This window comes from Dendrobium catenatum, unplaced genomic scaffold (genome assembly GCF_001605985.2).
Source record: "Dendrobium catenatum unplaced genomic scaffold, ASM160598v2 fragScaff_scaffold_1099, whole genome shotgun sequence".
Lineage (NCBI taxonomy): Eukaryota > Viridiplantae > Streptophyta > Magnoliopsida > Asparagales > Orchidaceae > Dendrobium > Dendrobium catenatum.
This window is the reverse complement of record NW_021319561.1, coordinates 232,125-256,237: the sequence shown is the minus strand read 5'-3', so window position 1 is coordinate 256,237 and position 24,113 is coordinate 232,125. Positions and strand designations below refer to the sequence as shown.

At 32.9% G+C, this 24,113-nt stretch overlaps 2 protein-coding genes across 3 annotated transcripts; both read right to left on the bottom strand.

The window, feature by feature from the left end:
* Window positions 1-84: 84 nt before the first annotated feature.
* LOC110108633 (5-formyltetrahydrofolate cyclo-ligase-like protein COG0212) lies at window positions 85-5,739 on the bottom strand. Of its 2 annotated transcripts, none has more exons than XM_028698513.1 (6): window positions 5,275-5,739; window positions 5,039-5,129; window positions 4,585-4,811; window positions 1,439-1,514; window positions 429-554; window positions 85-376 (listed from the first exon to the last, which is right to left on the bottom strand). In XM_028698513.1, the coding sequence occupies exons 1-6, from the start codon at window positions 5,704-5,706 to the stop codon at window positions 204-206; spliced, it is 1,125 nt and encodes a 374-aa protein (XP_028554346.1). In that variant the 5' UTR covers window positions 5,707-5,739; the 3' UTR covers window positions 85-203. The 2 variants fall into 2 exon arrangements, with proteins under 2 accessions (XP_028554346.1, XP_020695015.1); XM_020839356.2 differs by having other exon boundaries at window positions 85-358; window positions 5,275-5,738.
* An 845-nt stretch (window positions 5,740-6,584) lies between these two features.
* Window positions 6,585-22,890, bottom strand: LOC110108622 (polypyrimidine tract-binding protein homolog 3-like). Its single transcript, XM_028698512.1, is given in 13 exon segments — window positions 6,585-7,218; window positions 8,174-8,317; window positions 8,407-8,556; window positions 10,531-10,576; window positions 10,881-10,922; window positions 11,011-11,060; window positions 11,155-11,219; window positions 11,481-11,613; window positions 17,256-17,337; window positions 22,033-22,109; window positions 22,263-22,334; window positions 22,448-22,517; window positions 22,598-22,890. Coding segments are annotated over 12 exon segments (1,308 nt in total). The 5' UTR covers window positions 22,505-22,517; window positions 22,598-22,890; the 3' UTR covers window positions 6,585-6,828.
* Window positions 22,891-24,113: the final 1,223 nt, after the last annotated feature.

Genomic DNA, 24,113 nt, shown 5'->3' with positions numbered 1-24,113 from the left:
TAGTTTTCTAATATAAAAATTAAAATTTTTTTATCAAAAAATTACTTCAAGAAGCAGTAAAAAAAATGTCAAACGAAGCCTAAATGCAGAAGAAATAAATCGATCATCGAGAAAAATTAATGCATCAGATACATCAGCCTTATCCATTGCCTATTGAAGTATATTACTGCATCAAATATACAAATGTCTGCAAATCTCAGCTTTCATATAAGTTTTCTCCTTTGGGCGGTAGGGGGAAGCTTTTCAGAAGGACCAGAGGGTAAAATCTGCCCTGTTTCTTTCTCTATCAGTTTCTTAAGCTCTCTTAGAATTCGAATCTGGCTAAGTTTTTCTGGAGAAAGCTTATCCCAATAGATTCCTGTATCAACCCAATAGCCTTACATTTATTACAATGGATAGAGTGTAAAAAGAACTTTCTTTATACTAACCTTGAGGCTTTGGGATGGTTGTGTTTGTGTAAATAAGTTGATTTGGAGTGCAGATTATGTCCACTGGCACATCATGGATCAGAAGTTTTTCCACAGGAATGTCATCAACCAATTGCTTATCATGCACTACAATAAAGATTATTAAAGATTAAATTACCTATAAACTTCTCCAGTAAATAGGATACTTTCACTAGTTTCTCCTAACTTAAATGAAGAATTCGATTAATGTCTTAGAAACTAGAAAAAAAAATGAACGAAAGATAAGAAGGGGCTATCTAGGACAACTTTCTTTCAGTTTTTCAAATCAAAATCGCACTGATATTTGACTTAAGGGCTGTTTGGTTGCAAAAAATACTAGTGTAAGTAAGTTAAATGCAGAACTTCTGAAAATTGTAATGTTTAGTTGGAAGAAAAGCAAAAGATTAGTAAAACTTTTTATGTATTTGATATTCGTTACATAGTTTATTTTCATTGAATTTGGATTTGGGCAAATTCCAAATATGTCGTTCTTTTCCGACCGCCTGTTGCCACCACTAGTCACCAGTGACCAGTCAATGGTCACAGTCTACAACCGCTTACCATTGCCAAAAGGCGTCAATGACCACCGTCCGCCACCAGCCACCGCCATCAATCATATGTTGTTAGGTTTTACACTGAATTAGTTTTACTTTAAACCAAACACTAAAAATAATCTTTTCATTTATAGTGCACTCAATCAAATAACACAGTTTTCAATACACTACATTTACCAAATATAGTATTCTTTTTACCCAACATTACTTTTTCAACAAAACAAAAAGCCTTAGCAAGTTTTTGTATGAATTCTAGAATGTTTTGCTATCTAGAATAGTTTCCTAGGACCAAGCTCAGTATCTTAAGGTCTAATTGTGTTTCGTGGTTTCTTAACATCCATATTTTTTATAACTTCTTTTCAATAGCTTTTACAGTTGACTTTACAATTTGTTGCTGTCGTCCCAAATACAAAATAATACAACGCATTTTATATTTACCAGAGGTTACCACCAGAGTTGAATCATCAATAGCCCCCATGTGTCGCAGCATCCCATACTCAAGTTCAGCAAATCCCTACAATAACTGGAATCTGTAAACATGCTATTCAAAGATGCAATTTATCATCAAATTTATTTGTTTTTGCAAAACTTTTAACAGGTGTATTCATCAGAAAAAGGAGAAAAACAAGAGAAGCAGATAAGCTTTCAAAGGATATTAAGGCTTCGTTTGAGATGATTTTTTTATTACTTCTTAAAGCGATTTTTTAATACAAAAATTAAAAATTTTATACTAAAAAGCTGCTTTAAGAAGTAGTAAAAAAGTTATCACAAACAAAACCTAAAAAGCAAAAATAAGGGTTTTGGAGCCAAAGGCTAACACCATTATTTGATATTCGAATAGATATGAAAGATTAAATATTAAGCTATTTTACTGGGCATGATTGAAATATACGGGCTACAAACAATGTCTCATTTAAATAAGTTTGGAGTGAAGTAGTAAACTGGCGAGAGTATTCATCATTAAACAAGTCTCTTTCGTAGCAGCAGCAAGATGAGTACAGTGGCTTACTAAATACAACTATATATTTTGCAAGATGATTTCTCTCTGTTTTACTAAATACAACTATATATTTTGCGAACAGTTTATGTAATATATTTAATAGTTTATCTCAAAAGTATTTGAAAATGCATTTTTCAAAGTTTTCATTTCGCAGACTAGATAATTTTAATTATGATTGTCATTAAAAGTCATTTTACATCAATTAAATAAATAAAACCAACTACTTTTTTTCATGAGGCAAAAATTTTTTGGTCATATGAGTCTCAAAGTTATTAAATTTATTTAGAGATAAGTATAATTTATAAATGATTAATTAAAATTTAAATTACACTAATGACAATAGAATCCTACAAGATCAAATTTAGATCAAGATATCCTAAACCAAAAATTTTCCACATTAGGGCAACTCAGCAGTTTAAAAGACAGCATGGAAACTTTGTACATGATTTTCAGCATGTATATTCATCCTCGCACTCTAGAATATGCACCCTAAACAGATTTACCTTACTGAACAGTGAACACCAATGCCAAACTAAAATCATGCATTAAAATTCATTATTGCTGAACCATCATCAACTGCGCTAAAACTGAAGTTTATATTGCTTTCCTTGTTAAAATGAACAAATCATTTTTATGGTAACTATCCACCAAATCCTCTTTTCACCAAACCTGTTTTTCTACCAAAAATACTCAGAGAACAATGATTGTGCAACATTTTCGACTCGGCAATTTAGGCTTCGTTTGAGACAGCTTTCTTATTGTTTCTTAAAATAGCTCTTTATTAAAAAAATTAAAATTTTTATACTAGAAAGCTGTTTTAAGAGAAAGTCATCCCAAACGAACCTTAGTTAGGATAACCACAAAATGAAAACATTAGCATAAATACAAATTCTCCTTTTATTGATTTAGAGAGAAATCAACTTTAGCATAATATTACAAAATTTATTATTTTTTATAGCTGCAAGTCAATTTAAACCAGATTTAGATATGAAATCAATTCATCAATCTCATTTAAATAAAATGGGTTATTTTGTATGCAAGTGAGTAGGAATTGGGTAACATGTGAATTTCGAGTACATGTAGTTTCACAGGCTAGGGTTGGGAGAAATGTGTGAGAGAGAGAGAGAGAGGAAACTAAAGAGGATAGAGAGAGAGAGAGAGAGAGAGAGAGAGAGAGAAGAGAAAATGAAGAAAAAAAACATTGACATGGTGCAAGCATGATTGAGCAGGAATTATTATGACGATTTCATATCAGGTGGTAGGAGCTTTCAACTTGAGAATTTATGGTATTAGTTAAATGTTATTTATTGTCTCCTTACGTTGTTCTATCTTTTAATGGACTTGGGAGATTTGAGGCTTCTCTATTCAAGCGGGATTGGGTGTATTTGGGTTTGGCGAAGTCCACTTATTTGTACACATGTAGCCTATTTATAATATATTAGATCCTCTCTCCACTCCATCAGACATAGGCTTATTTTAGCCAAATCCCATAAATCTTCATATCTTCTTTTGGTGTTTGGTTACTACTTTGTGTTCATTGAACCCACTTCTAATTGGCACTTGCACATAAAAATTAGTCAATTTATTAACAGTACAAACAGTGGTCAAATCAAAAAATTCCATGCAAGCAAAACACAACCACCATAAAGATACTTTAACTCTATTGAAAAATGAACTGCTCAAGTTCAGATATTTTGGTGGAAATAAACCATTTGCCAAATTAGTCCTGATTATTTCTATTCATAGAACACTTTCTTTCCCTTTGCTCTTTAAACACATTTCTTGTCCAAATCACTAAATCTATCGATCAAATAGTGAAGTATAGATTCAAAAGTTTGTTCGAAAAGAAATAATTTTCTGATCAATTCAGAATATGGTCGAAACGGCACAACTAATGTTTCTACAATCAACAACTCATCTACTTCAAAGCAAACACAAACTTCAGCCTGGATCACATAATTCTTTAATGTTGATATTTTGAACATATTTTTAGCACGAATTAATGTCGAACCTTCCCAAAACCTGGACCTATTAACAAATTCAAACCGAACAAGAAGACAAACATATCTACAAATGAAATGAAAATAATCAACTTTTCTAGTTGGAGGAAATCAGTAACTTTAATTAACATACGAAGATAAAAAATGAGTAGGTGTCAGCTAAACAGGTTGGTAAGGACTTTGAAAGTTACTGATAAGGTCATAGGTTCAAACCTAATATATGCCATAATATATGAATATATCCCATCCTGCAGTTTTAGTATATATGAACTAAAATGACATAGAAGCATTTGCTTCTTCAAGCACATACCCAGTTGTAAAAGAACTCACATAGTCATCATGAGCGTCAATCACTTAGGAAAGTAAATGAATATTTTACATTCCTTTGCCTAGCAATTTAAAAACTCCGACATCAAAATAGTTGAGATAGTGCTAATGGTAAAGATGATTACATATTTAAAATAATTTAGCAGCGAGAACCAAATACTGATCAAATAAATACATCTTCGAAAAGGATAATCCTAGAATTTGTTTTATATTAGCAATATATTTGCAGTGTAACAGAATGAAGCAATCAATACTACCTCGCCCTTCCCAAGTCGAGCGCCGGTGTGCGGATCAACAGCAACAGAACCAATAACCAACAGATCTACCTTGATTTTCTCATCCAAACCAATAGGTTTCCCATATTTTGCAAAGCCAAATGAAGAGCATGCCTCCATTATGGATTCAGGAGGAATCATCCGGGATTCTAGGACTGAAAAGAATCCAGTCCTCAGACGTGGTTGAGGGGTCAGCAACGTCTTTCCATCTAGATGATCAAAGTAGAACAACAAAAAAATGATCAAACTATCCGAGATCAAGGAAACAAGAAAGTAAAACCAAGGGTTCCATATGCTAAATCAAATCTTTTTTTACTGCTAGAACAAAAGATGATGACAACCACGAGTTTAAATACAATTCATGCAGGAAGGGAAAAAAAAATGAATATACTAGTAAAAGCTTGAGATGGCAAAACATAAAAATGCTAATATTAACCTGTGAGCGTTAAGAATCGGACTTGCTTTTGAGGCGAATCTGGATTCACTTTAACACATTGCGCCTTCTGAAATTCTTCAAGACGCCCTAGCTTAAACACCACGTCATAAACACAACATTAGCAGCAGCAAATCGAGAGCTTGGAAAGCATAAAAGAAGATACGAATTAATGAACAAAATGAATGCAATCAATCATAAGTTCAAAAAATAATGAAGAAAATCGAGTTAAGACGAACCAATTCTGCGGCTTTAGGCGCGCCAACAAAGTTAGGGATGCGATGGTGTACAGGACGAGGGTTCCGAGCAATGTCCTGGGCCTCCATGAGGTCCCATATCCTCTTCCGTATCCTCCATTTCCACGACCGAGGATCTTCACTTCCCTCCGATGCAGACGCCGTCGCCGCCATTGCATCGCGAGCATCTGCGTCAAGCCGGAGCCGCTCGTTCTCGTAAGCTGCGCGGTCGATCGTGGAGCCTTCTACTTTTCCGGCGTTGCAGCGATCGGGGGAAGCAGATGCACAGGTGAAGCACCGACTAGGTACAGAGAAGAGGACAAATTTTAGAGATCGCCGGCCGCCACCGGCGGGAAACGCCGCCAAGTTGGGTATGCTTCGGGACACCAATGGAGTGGCCGGAGTCCACGTGACTCCGTAGGGATAGAGCAGCATTGTTTACCGCTATCCTTTCGCAAGCGAGTTATTATAATAATAAACTATCTTATATAAAGTTATTTAAATCAACAATTATTAAGTATTTTCCTCTAGTAAACAAAATTGTAGCCTATCTGATTAAATTATTTTTTCAAATTTTCTTTTAATATTTTATTCTAATTTAATAAGAAAAAAGTCAGCTAAAATTATTATAGTTGCTAATTATCCTATGCTTAATTATTATGTCATTAGCAAGGCTTAGGTAAAAATTAATAATTATGAAAAAAATATATTAATTTTTCTAAACTACATAAATATTATTATAAACTATATAAATATTGATCTAACCTAATTGATAAAAATCTTTCAAAATATTATTGAAATTCTAAGCTTAATTTCACTTGCATCAAAATTATTCTTTGGCACTCACAAAATTAAAACATAAATTAAAAAATATAACCATCCATAAAAAAGCTAATCAAAGGGAGAAATTATTCTGTGAAAAGACCAAACAATGAGAACCGACTGAATTTGATATCCTTTAGCTGCCCATTTACTGCAATTTTACAAATATTCAAAAAAAAAAGCATTAAATATGCAATTATAAATACACTTGTGCTTTTTTGTTGAGCATTTATAAAAGCACAACAAAAAATAAAAGGACAGCAAATATACAATTAGTATGATATTTGTTGTACTTTAGCTGTTCTTTTGCTGCGCTTTTGCAAATATTCAACAAAAGGGTAGCAAATATGCATTATTTGCTGCCCTTTTGCTGAGTATTTGCAAAAGCACAGCTAAATAGCAGCAAATCCAAACGATTCTTGACATCCAGCCTCCGCACAGAATAATTTTTCAACCAAAAGACCAGATAACTACATGCACACAGCAGAGAGAAACCCCATAAATAAAATGTTCAGAGACGTCGAACAGATACAAATTCAGAGCAAAACAGAAACAGAAGAATTAGCATTCTAAAAATCTGTTTAGACAGCCAACAACTAACAAAAACCAATACATTCAAGCAAAAGAAGCTCATCAAAGCAAAGCACAAATCAATCTTACAAAATCACAACAAATCAAATAGCATTTGACAGCAACTTCAGATCTCCAAGGAGAGTAAAGGTGGGAGAAGGAGATCTATATGTTCTGCAACTGAGAGAAAGATATACGAATGGTGTACCCGTCGATTTCACTCGCATGCTCGCAAACAAGGGCTCCAGTAGCCTGCTCCTCATTTTCGAACAAAACCAGAGCCTGCTTCTTTCCGTTCACCTCGAAGATCTTCGTGTTAACAATTGCTCCGTGCTCCTCGAGATGAGACACCAGATCATCCTCTGTGATCTCCTGTGGGAGAGTGGATATATGAAGCATTTTTGTCGGAGCACAACAATGGCGGTAGTTCTTTGCCGCATTGCGGTTGAAGCGGTTAAGGTTAGATCCTCCATACTCGTGTGCATCAGGAGCAGGTGTGATGTTTGAATGCTTGGAGAAGTTCACCTCAAGCCTTTTGTCAAACAGCAATGCACCCTGAAAGGAAGGATAGGTATAGATACGATGACTGATTAAGAAAATGTGAGTTATATGTAAGGATGTTAAGGAATTCAGGCATCTCAGAAGTGACACCATCCTTAGGGTTTAACTGATGTCTACCTCGGATCTATAAGGCTTCGTTTGGGACGTCTTTCTTATTGCTTCTTAAAGCAACTTTTTAATACAAAAAGCTGCTTTAAGAAGCAATAAAAAAATCGTCCCAAACAAAGCTCCCTGAGGTTCAAATAACTTGCAAAAAAAAAAAATCCAACCTACAGCCTATATTTCATGAACTCATGGAAGAAACAAATCAATGAAAAAAAAAAACGCAGAACCTAAAAATTATATTTCTAGTATAGAAGATTCAATAAAAATGCAGAATATATAAAATTCTAGGATAGTAGCTCGAATAAAATCATAGTGCCAAGAAAACAGTTCAGTCTACAGAAAACAAGCAATAGAATGTGTTATGCTTCTTTATTCTGTAAGATAAGGTTTACAGTTTTGGCTACTTCAACTCTTATTGGATAATAATAAAAAAGTTGTAAGTATGCAACTGCCTTAAAAAGTTAAAAATTGTCCAGTTGAATTGAAATTTAAGGCTTCATTTGGTACGGCTTTCTTACTGCTTGTTAAAGCAGCTTTCTACTACACAAATTTGAATTTTTGTAATAAAAAATTGTTTTAAGAAATAGTAAGAACACCATCCCAAACGAAGCCTAAGCCTACACATGCTCAAAGCATCTTTCCTTCTGCTTTTAAAAAGCAGTTTCTAATTGCATGTTCCTGAAATTTGAAACATTATATGAAGCCGAATGTATAATCTAAATCTATAAATCGACCTATGATCCAAATTTGCAAAACAAATTGTATCTGGAAGACGTAGGTAAGGTAAGGGGAGAACAAATAACCGCTTCTCAATGGTATGGAAAAGGTAGAATTTCAATGGAACCTTCAAAAAGTGCACAGCTAATTCAGCTTGAAATCCATCCTCCATCTCAATGAGCGCATGATCTGGTTTATTGTGAAGAAATTTGATTCTGACAATGTTGCCATACATAGAAAACAAATTGAAAAGCTTGTCCTCGTCAATTTTCTGCAGGAAGAATCCAATGGCGATGCTTCAACTACTAGCATCTCAAGTAGAAACAGTAGAGGAAATTCCAACTGGCAGAGACTACTTACATCTGTGTTCAAGTTAGAGACAATGAGTGTACACCGGTCATTAGTACCACTGATACCAGCAGGCAGACCACCATCAAATGCAGCCGCAATAGCCGCGGCATTGCTCATCTAATAATAAGATAAATCACCACAAAAAAAATCCTCATGCAGCTTCTAAATGGAATAAATAATGAAGGAATGGTGGAATACTAAAATCAACAAAAGATTATTAGAAGATGCTTGTAAAAATATTGGGGATAATTTACAAAAAAAATTGTGAGAGCACAACTTGTTTTTATAAACCTGGGCAAGAGAAACCCACCTGAGCAAATGCAACTGGAAAAATGAGAAAGCAAAGACAAAAGAACAGATTAGCATATTAATAAATGAGGTAAAGGAGCCGACTTAAACAATAGGATTATATAACTACCTGCTCTAGATCCACCTGTATGAAATGCATATATGTCGCTACCTTCACCATATCCAGACTGACATTAATTACATAAAAGATAAGCGTCCAAACATTACAAATTACACATAACGTTATAAATGACAAAGGATCTCACATTAACATTCATTTGTGTTAGAAATCAGAGGTTTGAGAGAAAAGCATACTTTATTACATGATTTCTCCTTTATTTATAGATCTATACAAGATAAATTAATATGGAAATAAAAAATTACAAGATAATTCTAATATAATCCTTCATAAATCAGCAACTCAAATATGGAAAGAGTTCTTGCGTGAGTCTTGCGTCCCACGGATTGAGCACTATAGCCGTTGGATTGGTTTGCTCTTAAAAGGCTGGATCTTGACACTCCCCCTCAAGCTGAGAAGTATGGATCTGTCATTCCTAACTTGGCTATTATTCTGAGAAAGACAGTGTGATCCACTCCTTTGGCAAGGGCATCTGCAAGTTGATCTTTTGATGGTACATGGTTGATACATACGAGTTCAATTTCCAATTTACAGTTTGGGCTAACTTGAGCTCGGCTCGTCTACTCGGAGAAAATCCTGAACTCAAGCTCAGCTCATCGCGGTTACATCGGGCTCAATCTCGACTCGCCAGAGGAGTTCAAGGCGCCAACTAGTGAGCTTTGCTCGCCGAAGAAAGGAGGAAGTGAGGACACCCGATCGTCGGAGTTACACTAGGCTCAAACTCCAAAGCTCGGGCGAAGGATCGATGAACTTCACCAGACCATTGGAGAAGCACTTTTGAAGAAGAAGAGAAGGCTCTTTTTTTTTAAGAAAATAAACAACAATTAAAAAAAAAAACTTAGCACAGCCATTGGCAATTGCATTAAAAGCAATTGATTTTTGCAAATTTTTAGCCGCATTTAGAAAAAGCATCACTTTTTTTTAATACTATAGCTTTTGATTTTTTTTAAATGTTTTACTAAAAGAAACTGAGTATGTACCCCTAAATAGTATAAATTAATAAATAGGATGCTTTTTCTGCTCTTAGGTATCAACCAAACCGAGCGAGCTAGCGAGCCGACAATTTGAATCTCATCAAACTTGAACTCAAGCTCGTAAGACATGCGAGCTTGAATTTGAGCTCAATAAGCTCGACTCATGAGCTCGTTAATGAGTAGAGTTTGAGCCAGCTCAATGCACCTACACCCCTAGGTACATCTATAGAAACATTGTTAATACTTTATATTTTTCCTGGTTATAATTGTCTAAAAATTGATGTATAACTAGTTGCTTCCAAATGAGGAAATATTTAGTATGGCATAAAATCTTATTGTATAAATAAATGTGTAAAATTCTCAATGAAATACACAAGAAATTAGATCATCGCTCCCTTTCTTCAATACTAGTCTATAAAAATATTTGGCAAAGCTTAGAAGCTTTTCAAATCCTACCAAAGAATCTTGCTATGCACTCGAAGTAAGATGTTGTTGTAGAACCATTGAAAATTTTGTATATTTTATTTTATAGCTTATAGCTAGGTACATTTCGCTCAGTTATGTATGAAAATTATTTAGATATTTATTATCACATAATTCAACACCTCCTCAACCATTTGAATCTATATAAAATATGAAAACATGGGGCATCTAAACAGCATTAGCAGTTAGCTTATGAACTGAGTATGAACAATTATCAAACAATTGAAAGTGGAAGTAGCTTACTTGTGCTGATCTACCTCGTTGCTCAGAAGGTAGTGACGGATTTGTGAAATCTCTAAATAAAAAAATTGTGCATTTTCAGCATAATGACAACAAAACATCAACATAAATGAGAAAAGAATGGTGAAGGCTAGATAGTTTGAAGGATGTGATAGATGAAGATAACTGAAAATGAGTACCAAATATAATAAAAAAAATAACAGACAAAGCCTAACAAAATCTAACAGCAGTTGGCTAAATATTAAGATTAGGTGTCATGCAATGTCTAATTATTGGGAATATTCAAAACAAAAAAGCTATCAAGAATTAAACTGTAGCTAAATGCTATTTTTCAAATAGTTAAAGGAATCAGGAAGTACCTTGACCGCTCATTGTTATAGTTTACCTGCAGCTCGCTAAGGCTGAAAAGTAAAGAGAAAAGGTTGAATCCTTAAGCTAACAACAGTAGGGTGATAAGGAATACAGAAGAATCTACCAAAAGATGCATACTTGGAGTATTGTATATCTAACTGACAGCAACCATCATAAATATTGCGTCCCTACAAAGCAGAAGCCATAAAATAGCATATCATTTTTGTCACAGAAAAACTACCAGCATTAAGTAGAGGGGAGGGATAGATTGAGGATAACTACGTGCAGAGTATTTCTCGCCATAACAGCAGCCGAACGAGACTGATATTGGATGAGGGCTTGAAATCCTACGCAATTGAGAAAAATCATTTTGCAGAAACCTATTAAATACTTTACTGATTTTACAATGGGAGGATTTACAAAATAAAGAACACAACATGTACAATATCAAGTTAATAATAACTAAAATGCTCACCATAAAGATAATACAGATACAACCATATAAAATTGCAAAAACTAGATAATGCTAAAGCTAAATACATAAAGTTCCACAGAAGTTCTCACTGAAGTCTACTGAGAGAAAATAGAGAAGACTGAAAGAAGCTGACCAGCTGACTTCTGAAATGTGACGATCTTTTCCACAAATCCGTGAGGGGAAAACACTTGATGCAGCACATCCACCGTTATGGGGTACAGCATGTGATGAATTGTAACTAACAAGACTCGATTGGGTTCCGAATCCTGAGCGCTTAACAGAAAACCAGCATAGACAAGAGAGAAGAAAAAATGAATAGAGAAGAAGTACAAAAAAGGAGATCATAAGAAAGAGATTAGGTAGAGAAGAGAAATGATACATTTTTTGTATAGTCATAGAAGAAAAAAGAGAAGTAATATCAGAGAAAAAGAAAAGAGGCGCGCTAAGAAGATTTGATCAAATTTCATCATCTAAAAACTGTTCTAACAAACACTACAGAATCTAGCAAGTGACAAAAGAAAATGCCACTCTTAGCAAAAACACACCCCTAATCAAAATTGCTGAAAATATTAGAGCCTAATTTAATCAGTAAATTGACCAGAAAATAATTATCAATGAATAAACATGAGCGCCTAATCCTACACAATGCTGCCCATGTCATTAATTCCGTCTCTTTATTGTGACAATTAACAAAATCTATCACAGAGAAAGGCTGTTTAAATTTCAAGATATAATATAGTACTACGATAAGAGTTCACCAAAATGTGATAAGCACATGTAATATGACCAACACATAGCTAATAAAAAGAAAGTTTGCATCCACATTTGTACATCTCAAGATAATTCCAAAAAATTTCATTCCAATAAACCATGTTGATGGAAATCCTAATGTTTACATTCCTTGGAAATGCAATGGGTAAGCATGGAATATGAACTCATTTATTTTAAGATTTGAGTTGCTTTAGTAATTTTAATGTTCTAGCATACTTATAGTAAGAATGCCTATGAGAAGGGATAAGTCTTTAATGTTTGATTCCCCTGGTTTACAGCTTTAGACTACAAGCTGGCTGAATTCAGCTCTCATCAGATTTTTTTAGTTTAGTTGTTTATAATCCCAATTCACGCAGCTCTCCATGGTTTGTTGGTTGGGAGTATGGCTCCCAACTAAGATGTCATGGGTCTGCCCCTAAAAAAAAAAAATCATCCCAATTCCAGCTCAATTTCGGTTCCACTGTTTCTAACTAGCTATTGAATTAGAAGATTGCATCTCTGATGGTGTCCACCAGCTAATTTGGAAGGTTATTGCCATGCTTTCATGTGTTTAGGCTTTCAGTGCCTTTCTTTTGACAAGATCCACCGGTTGCATGTTTCCTTCTATTCATAGTTTTATATTGTGGATGGAATTTGGTGTTAGCACTGTACTTGGGTTGGTGCTTTGAAGGTTGCCATTTATTTGTTCCAAAATATGATTTTTGTTGAGTTTCCCTTTATAAATGATTTTCCTGAATTCTGTTGGTTGTTTTTGGCTACCTTTTTGGTTCATCAGCTTACTCAAATATATGTTTCCAATTAAGAGGTCCTGTGTTCGAGTCTCGCGGATGTGAATCGCTAATTTGTGATTTTTCACCATAGCAGAGATCAAAAACTTGTTGCCATGCTGAAAATCAAATTGAAATATTGTTCTTTTGCAATTCTGGCAAAATTTTAATATTTCAGCAAACTTACAATTCTGGATATAATTTTAATTATAAAAAAGGTCAGGTTTCTAGGCATATAAAATTCAAACTTAGCTTAATTAAATTTCATATTCAACTCAAATTTGTGCGATCAAATAAGAGTTGAATTTTTTTATGTGACGCAATTCTTGATGACAGCTTTCAAGGGAAAGCGTTTTCTCCTTGTAGCAGCATAAAACCTAAATATTCCCTGGTGACTTATATCGTCGTTCTTCTTTCATCAATCATCAACTATTCTGTGATTGATTTTGGAAATTAAGATTTGGTCACGTTTGCAACAATACGATTTCCCTTCCAATAATGTGAATCTTATTTATTGTATGATTTTATTTTAATCATAGATTTCTTGTAATATTTAAATTTTGACAATCTTCTTTATTGTTTGGGCTTCGTTGTACTCGTATTCCTATTTGCATAAATAAAAATGCAATTTTGCCATATTAAAGTTGGTAAATCGTGAATTGGATTTGTGTTTGCTTGTTTGTGCAGATTATCCTAGCTTTGTATTAGGGAAACCGTTCACCCTAAGACATCCCACATCAAACTAGTATCAAGTTGTATAGTAGCATCATGTCAACTAGAAGTACGCCATAATAATTGGGTCAACCAAAAAAATAATAAAGATGTAATTTAAGTGAGATTGGGTAAGATATGATTTTAAACAAATATAATGCGACAATCATCAGATTCAGAATTATATTCCTAATTCCATCATGGAGGTATGATTATAGGGAATTGTCAAATTAGATTGATAAATAAGAAAATTTCTTTGCAAATGATCAAAAAAGTTGACATTACTAAAACGAAATTATCAATTATTATAGTGAAGTGTTACAAGTGAAATAAAATCATATGGGTTGATATGAAACATAAATTTAAAAAGCAATTTCTGTCATTCGAAGGTTATCTCATAGGGGCTAATTATATAAAAAGTTAAGCAAAAGCATTGCTTCACATTACGATTTGCTTACTAAAGAAAAAAAAATTTCTTGTGCATCAAATTTCACTTAGTGCTTTAAAAATACTGCTTAAAATAGACCCTAACTAATAACTAATTTGCAATGAAGTCCATAAGGTGCTATAAAAGCGCCACATTAACATGTAAATAATATGCATCTACATAATTTTCAAAGACAAGAAAGTTGAAATGCTAACTCTCCCTCACATCTACCGCCCATCATGGATTCCACAACCTTTGACATTTTTGTATTCTTAAATAGTCACATGTGCATTTTTCACAAAGTATCATACAAAATTGATTCTTCAAATTTTGAAGGGGCCAATTTTTCACATTTTAAAAGTCAAGCACATCAAATTTTTAATGAAACCAAACTTCAACCTCAATTCTAAAAAACTTTCACTGATCATGTTATTTAGAAGAATTACTATATCTTACTTAGATTTTGACAATAATTTTCACATTTGATTGATAATGGATTATCATTGTGCTCTTCAATATCAAATCTACTTTCAAGATGCTATTTGTTGTCCTTCACAAAAGAATCACCTAAAATTCAATACTAAGGCTTCATTTGAGGTTGTTTACTTACTATTTTCTAAAACAGTTTTTTAGTACAAAATTTTTTTAATTATAAATTTTAGTAATAAAAAAACTGCTTTCGAAAGCAATAAAAAATTGTCCTAAATGACGCATAAATCTCCTTTTGTTTCCCCTTGAAGGTCTTTCAATTTTACACCCATATATTTTTCCTTATGATCTTTGATTTCCTCGATAGATACTCATTTTCTATCTTTAATTGTAATTACAATAGCTTCTTGTTTTGGCTCAAGCTTTGATTCTCTTAATTCTTCACGATGGGTAGCTTGACACGGGATTGTGAAATACAACATTAAAATATGTCAATTCCTTCAAATATAAACCTCTCAACAACAATAGCATCAAGCCTTTATCCCATTACATGGGTCCAGCTACATGAATCTTTTTTCTCCATTGTGTCCTAATACGATTCAAATTCTCATTTAAATCTAATAAAAAAAAATGTCATTTCCAATACTTTCCAACCAAGACTTTTTAGGTCTACCTCTACCTTTCTTAATATAGGTCAAACCTAATACATCAACTTTCCTAACCAAATCATTGAAAGGTCGACGTTTTATGTGACCAAATAATCTAAGGCGGCTCTCTCTAATCGTATATGCCACTGGAGCTACTCCAACCTTTTCACATTTATAATCGTTTCACATTTTATCTCTAAGAGTAAAAAGCCACTCATCCATCTGAGCATCCTCATCTCTACAACACTAAAACTTAATTTCTACCCATCTCAAATCATAGATATATCTTGTAGAATTTCCTAAACAGAAAAATTACATGAATGTATTCAAAGCTCTAACGCCATTGATAAAAAACTAAAGTATGATTGTACATAAAAGAAAATAAAGTCTAAATCAAAAAGCTTGATATAAAACCTAACTGATTCGATTGAAAACCTAACAAATTAGATTGAAACAATCAAAGCATTGAGTTATAGAATTGTCGTTGTGGTGTCACATTAAGAGTATCTATGAAAAACATCAAAAATAGAAATTAAAAATCCCTATTCCTCATTGCTTCTTGTTTTCCTTCATTTGGGATAGAGGTCCGATTCTCCAATTATGTCCTTATATTTGGATTTTGAAAGAAAATTAATTATCTATTAGTAGTATTTTATTAGTAAAGCAGTCAAATAAATTAATTTAAAATGACCAAAATACCATTCAACTTTTAATGACAAAAACAGCCCCTCTTATCTAGGGACACTTATAAGCATGACATAAAATATGATATTCCTATACTGGCACTGGCAAGCCGTGAGGAGGACCTCCAATGTTGCTCGGTATCTCCTTTTGAACCAATGAACCTTGGAGAGATTGTAACAGGATTCCTCCATACACATCGGCCAGACTTAGCACCAACAAGCTGAATGGTAAGCCTCGCCCAATTTGCTATCAATTCCCCCCCTAAAAAAATTAAAATACTATGATCTTTAGGCGATTGCCCCCTAGCAGAATTATACACCTTATGTAGAGGTATTATTACAAGGGTTTTTAGGCAATTTCCCCCCTAAAAGTTTTAAAATACTATGTTATTTAGGCAATTGCCCCAGCATAATTAAACACATTGTATAGAGGTGTTATTATTAGAGAACGATGAACCAAATACAAAGAGAAATAGTAAAGAGAATCCAAAAATATCCTTGCAACAAAAATTTGTTCCCTAATGTAGAGGTGTTACCTAATTTTTCTTTAAGAAAAATTGTCATTATATAAGTTGTTAATGAAATTTTTAAAATGTATTATGTATTTAGGTACAAATGAAAAAATATATATATAAACTTTTACTTATAGGTTTGGCCCCTCTGAAAAATAAGGCTGGTTCAGAAATTTTTATTGGGTCAGGTAACCTGATGTAGAGATACATCAGGTACCCAATAAAAAAATGCCACATGCACTTACTTTTTGTTTTAAAGCTGAGTGCTTTTTGTTTAAAGTGCATGTGACATTTTTTTATTGGGTACCTGGTGTATCTCTACATCAGGTTATTTGACCCAATAAAAATTCCTGGTTCAGATACCTATAGTCAATTTCAAAATTAGATCCTAGAAGTGTGTTAATTAATGATAATTAGTCATTTGAAGTTTCTTATTATCTAGAGGGATCTATTTGCATGTGGAAGCAAAAGCATGGGCTTGGTAACAATAACAAAAATTCGTCAATTTATGTATAAAAATTTCAGACAGCAAAAATGAACCTGCCACAAGCTGGAGTGAGCCTACTCATTACAAATAGCAATATGACCATAAGAGATATTAATATATCCCTAGCTGATGAAGGATCATACTGGCAGAAGGTTAACAAATTTTCCTTGAAAAAGCTCAAGTCATAGAAAACAACAAACTGGATAACATGAATACCGTGTGCTCGTTACATAAAGCAGCATAAGCCAAAACAAACTGGATAACGTGACAAAAAAACATCCATAGAGGCCTATATTTGAAAATTATGATGGCATACCAGTAGTGGATAAATATGATAAAGATCATTGTTAAAATAAAAACTTCATATACAAATTCAGTAATATGACACAAATTGAAAATTTATCAAATATTATTCACATTAATGTACCATGTATAAGCCATCTGACACAAATTCATTTAAACACTTGGTCTAACCTGGTCGTTCCGTCCCTGTGATCCTTGATCTACAGTAGTTAGTTCTTGATGTGAAGAAAATTGCATATAGACATTCCTCCTCCTGCCAAGAATTTACTAAATCACTTTACCAACAACCAAATGTGGCACCACCACATTAGCATAATTATGCATTAAAAGAAAATAGCAGGCATCAGAGAGAACAAAATCACATTTTTTAAAATTAATAGAGAAATTATATCAACAAACGGAACACAAATTTCAGTTAAAATATGTCATGACTAATATTTGCATCCATAAAAACTAAACAGCAAGCAACAAAGCTTGCAGGCATTGAGGAGCAAAAGATCTTACCGTAAAGTTGACCATGCCCTTAATTGTCATAAAAAACATTAATTAGATGATAAAGAGAAAAAAAACAAAAAGTTTCGGCATAAGAAACATTAGTGATGTAAAGATGCCAAGGGAGCGAATTTTTTATTAAATCGTAAATTTAAACCAATTTTTAATCTATGGAACCGACAAACTACTTCAATTTCATCGGACTTCATCAAACAATAACAAGAAAAGGAGCAGAATTGTTAAATAGTCATCATCAAGAAAATCATTAGCTAGAATTCAACCAAAAAAACATATATGATAACTTCAGAAATCAATATCTCCAAAGTATCATGTCATAAAAACTCTAACTTAAGTTCATTCATGACTCAAGCTGGCTAGGCAACTCGAACTGGGCTCACAAGTACATAGAGTCAATTTGGAGACAACACGATTCACCTGGTCCCCATATTAGCCTTCAGCAATCACTACTATAAAACTATCATTCCATGAGCTATCCATCGTAGCAAACACACCGACAACAACATTCACCAAACTTACTTGCGGCAACCTCCAGGTTCAAGAGTTATCATCCGTGGCCAACTCCAAGGTTTTCAAAAGCATCAGATGAAATCTAGATAATATATTTGCCAATGCCTGAGGCACCGCAATAGGGGCTTGCCTAAGTAAAGTATGGCACTGTAAAAATACTTACAAGTTTATTTTACTTATAACAATAGTTTTGAAGAATATTAAATTACAATCATCACACTAAATAAAGCAAAATTACTAGGGTTATAACCCGTAGAACCCGGAAATGATATAATCTTCATCAATATCTTTCATTGCATGTCATTTTATCATCATAGAAAACTAGGCCATTTTAAGAATTGCAAAAATAATAATCGTCTCTCAAACCAAGGTAAGATGCTCAACTCACAACTATTAGCATCATTTTTTTTTCTTATGCCAAAGAGGTATTGAATAGTTTGAGAAGAACAAAGAAAATGTTCAAGCTTATAATAGTTATAAGAGAATTAAACTTATAAGACGTAAAATAAAGATTATAAAGTTATGAGATAGAATGATGGAAAATGTGTTTAAAAACTCAAATGAAAGCTAATGGAGAAGTGCCTCAGACATACCATCCAAGAAGAGAGCAACATTGAGAGTTAGAAGTAAACCTTATAAAATTATAATTAGACTGACTATATTATATGGACTCAATTGTTAAGAGATGAAAAAGCCAATTATAAATAAGTTGAGAATAGCATAAATGAAAATGCTTAGATGAAAATGTTGAATGTGCTAAAGCTATGAAGTGTAAATAAAAAAATGTTCATATGATAAAGCCTATAGGAGTAACAGGACCAATTGATAATAAGGAAATGGAAAATAACCAAGGTGGTCTAGCCACGTATAAGGAGGATCGAAGATTCTGCAATAAGACAAAATAATTAATGTGAAAGAAATAGAAAAGAAAATGGACAAACAAAAGATAATATGGACAAGCCTATCAAGAAAAAAAACATAATAGATTTAACACCTCGAACAAAAATAGAAAGGTATTAATAAAAAATACGGATTCATAAATTTGACCTTAACCATTTGAGACAAGGCTAAAGATAACGATGATGATAATTAACCTTCCCTTCTATGTTAATCAAGCATGCAATTGTTATATTATCCTTCTGTTAATATCTTGCTTCCAATAAAAAGCAATAGTTGCAAATAAAAGCTCCCTAAACATTAAAATATCCCTTGCTTTGCTCTTCACTTGTAGTACTTTTTAAGTTCCTCTGCAATCAATCAACCATGACCCGCATATCTAAAATTCTCATTCATAAAATGTAATGCATCTTTTAGATGATGCTTAAGTATACTTTGCAAATTTACTGTGTCCACAACTTCAAAGGTTAAATCTTTAAGATGATCCCCATAAAGATCTATAATTTTTTATCATTTCTTGCTTAGCTATTCTATTTTAAAAAAATAACAAAACATTAACTTTTTAACTTATTGAAAATCATATATACATACATACATATATATGGGAAAATTTGAATTTATATGCCTCATAATGCCTGAAATTAATGTAGTTTGTCATTACATTTCTTTGGGAAATTTACACAGAAATTCTCTTTGGACCAAAATGCCTCTAAAATTCAAAGCGACTCTCTAGCCTTTATAAGCAACCTTTCATGCTAGAAATTAATAGACATCTCATATTCTCAACGCCTTCTTCTCCGAAGATCCTTGTTTGTGAGTGATGTTTCTAAGGAAATTTTCCAATGCAACGTTTTCGTCTCCATCTAGCCAGTGATTGTCGTTGAAGGTTTGTGATTTAATTTATATGTTCATACCCTAAGATAAACCTAAAATGATATTATATATGAGATTACCAACTTTGAACATTGCTCAAAACTTGCTTTGACCTTGATAAATATATGCTTAGCTCATGAACGAAACTGCTTCAAAGATTATTTGAAGCATGCTCATACTTCGCAACCCTAATCGAATAATAATCGAAGAAGCTTAGATCATGTTTTGAATCAAGGTCAAAACAACTTTTGAGCAATATTACGAACAAGTTTTGAATAATAGATGAAGAATATACAACCAATTTTGAACAATAGCTTAGTGTTTGATCATATTTTTTATGAAGCTTCGAGCAAAATTCAAATTTATTATTTTTGCACTCATTTGAATTGTCTTACTATGCATGCAGATGTAAGTTCGGGTCACATATAAATATTAGGATGTGATGGAAAATAAATGCTAGACAACTTTGAACCATTTGAGGCTAACGACATCATTGTGTTGAATATAAGAGGCGAGTATACAATATTTAAATATGAATGCGTCCACTCGTATACAAGTAGATAGGCGTTACAGATATTTATTTGGGTGTGCTGCTTTCACTAGATGTGTTGCTTAAGATCAGTGCAAAGTTTAATGGCTTAAATTCACAATTATAAATTGAAAACACACCTACTATTGCTTGATGAAAATGGCTTCAATCCTAATGAACTTCAAAAGCACAGTTTATAGTGATATATATGTGATTAGATTTAGGCTCTTTATGGCAATATAGATGTGGCCAAAGCTGAGAACTTTATAGCAATATATATGTAATCATATTTGGGCACATTTTAGTAATATTGTTATGTTATAGATGCCGATATTGTATTCAGTTGTATCAAAATTTTATTTGATGTTTTTACATAACATGTTAACGTAAAATATTGCAATTATTTTGATTTAATGTAAGACTTTTAGTTAAAATTGTATCCCCTATTGTAATTGCCTGATTGTGTTATGATTTTTGTGATTGCATTATGTTATATTATACTATATTGTTTCACAAATGTGAATATTGTTCAAATATTGAACAAATCTTATTCAAACATGACATTCAACTATTTTATAAATTTTTTTAACAATGACTTAAGCAAAATTTTGTTTACATATGAATGATGAAATTTCGATTAGGATTTAAAAAATGCTCGATCATTGAATGAATTTTTATTACACATCATCTCAACATTAATCAAATTTTGTTCCAATCATCTTCAAATTTTATTCAAATTAAAGAGTAGTCAATGAGCCATATCAAAGGGGTGTTTTGATTCAGATGTAACTTTTGGGCATATTTCCTTGAGAAATGAAACAATAGATATATTCATCCAATTTTGGGCATTATGGGGCATATATATCTTAGAAAGCTCAACCAATTGCAGGTTTTCACTTAAATTCCATGTTATCCAATTTCCCATGAGGTCTACCTTTATAAAAATAATATTTAGACAGTTTTTTGCATCCAAAAAAGTAGAAAAAAGGGGATATTAAAGGTTTTGGGCAAGTAAACTCTAAAATTGATAAAACTGGCACTCAATACAAGTTCAACAGTTCCAAAGAATGCTGCTTGAAAGTTAGACTTCTAAATATTTATTAAAGAATGTAATGTTTTGATATTTTACAGAAAATACTGGGATGAAGTTAAAAGCAAGAAGGCATGTTGCAAAAAAGATGCAACTGGATGACAACACAGTGCAGAGGTTTATTTCCTAACAGCTAGGTGGTCATTTATCTTTGTCACTCTTCACACACGCGATAATGAGCTTGAGTAGATTATTCATTACAGCATCTTAGTTGCGAAACATGAACATGACTAACATTATCTGCATTGCCAGTGCTAAAATTAGCAACCAAAAAAAAAAACAATACAGTAGATTAGTTGAAATTTTTATGAATTCATAAATAAATAAAGAAAATTTAAAGCAGCCGCTTTGGTTTGTTTTTTGTACGGGAATTGATGCAGTAGACTCCAGTAAATTGCAACTAAAAAAGAAAACAAGAAAAGGTGCAAATAACAAAGAATAGTGCAAAAAGTAACATTTTGGGAGGAAGGAGAAATTTAGAAAGTCATTGCAAGGCAATAAAGAACTAAGACAGCAATATATCAATACTTCTAACTTGCCTAATACTGGGCTGGACATTTGAATAGTACTCCATAGCACGAATAGCCGAAGGTACATCGCACATTTGGAGAAGGGACTGCAACGGCAACAGTCGCCAATCCATTAATTGAAAAAAAAAAATTCTCGGGAAGAAATTTATAAGAAACGAATTATAGCCAAGAACTCAGATGAACAAATCGCACAACATAAGGAAAACAAAAAACGTAAATTTAAAAAAAATAGATAGAACCTGATTTTTGGCCCGAAGCATTACAATCTTTGTAACCCCGCCAAACGGTTGCAACAACTGGAGCAAATCAGCCTGAGATAAAAAACCAGAAAGCCCTTTAATTAAAAAAAATCAACAGTTTGCATCAATAGTAAAGCTTTTCTATCGTTAGCACCACAAAGAACAGAAAGGCTAGGGAAATCCACCTCAGAAATCTCTTGTCCGACATTGCGGACGTGAATGACTTTGGAGGTCTCCGTCATATTCCACTCGTCTCTTCAGCATACAAAAATAATAAAAGTATCACAGAATCCGCACACTCTGAAAAGAAAGAAACCTATGTGAACTACAAATACCTTCAAATATCAAAATCAAACGAGGAGGAAGCGCAGGTGTGGCTCTGCTTATGGAAAACAAGTCCGGAATCTGCGAGGGATTGGGAAAAGGGTTGTAAACTTGTAATTGCTAATTCCCCAGCCTTCGGAGCCGATCGAAAGCTGTCACTACCCGATTACAAAAATGGAAATGAATGAACTATTTGGATTGCCCGAAACCCTAGGGGATCAAATGCTGGTCTGCAGGGTGTCAACTTCCCCAATATTTGACACAAGGCACAAAAAAATGACTCAAATTCTATTCGAAAATTTCGGATTATGTTGAAATGAGTAGGGTTCGGATTCAAAAAATCAATACCTTTTAAAAATCGGATAGAATTCAAGTTGACCCAGTAACTCAAAATTGACTCGTTTTCTTACTCAAAAACTCATTTTTTATCTGTAAACCTGAGATTAACCAGTTTTTTAACCGAAAACTAGCAATTGTTTATCTGTTCCAGATCATTCGGGTCATTTCGAATTGACCCGAACACGAAACTGATCGGGTTCAAGTTTGAAAAACCGACCCGTTTGTAAAAACATATCAATTCAGGCTGACCTAAATAGTGTCATATCAATTTCAGATTCGACCCGAACCCGACCCGTGACCCGAATTTGACACCCCTACCATAATGTCAGATTTATAAATACTAAACTTTCCCATTATAGCAATATGAGAATGCTGTGACCCTTTATCCATTATTATTTTTCTATGTAGACTGATTATCTGCATAACTGTCATTAGTGTAAATTTAATTATCATATAAATATGTCGGTAATTAAAAATTTATGTCTCTTTAAGGTATTATTATACCCAAATATCTCAAGAATTAGTAGCTCCAAAACAAAATTAGCAATTTCGCTTAGAAATTTTTTTTTTAATTGTTCAGTGGATGAGATGTAAATGTCAATGAAAGTGTTGCAACTTGCAAGTTATAATTATCAAATTATTTTCTTAATAAAAAAAATGTGTATATAATATTATAATATATTGTTTAATTTTTTTCATAAAATATTTAGATTGTGAGTTATTTCATTATGGGTATTTTAAAAGTTATGATTTATTTAATTTATTTATTTGTGTCCTAATTTTTTTTCTTAAAAGATAATATATTGTCTTATTTTTGTGGCAAAAAAATGGAGTTATAATTCTCATTAATCAACTTATAGTGAAAGTAGAGACCATTGGAATTATCCATGAATTTAGTGAACATGTGTAAATTTTTATTTATTTGTATGACTTTATCTTATTTTCTGTTTTAGATCTCTATTTTGATTTAGATTTTGCCTATTTCCAATATAAAAATAAATTATTTTTTTAATCAATTTTATGGTAAACATTTAAGAATTTTATTATTACATTTTGTTGGAAGTGCGACAGCTCAAAATATGAAAAAATATTTTAAAATGAAAATTTGGATTTTTGTTTGAACTCGAAAGCTTTGACACGGTGCTTGATAGCGTTGCGAAACTATGCTTGTGAGCATAGTGGCGCTAG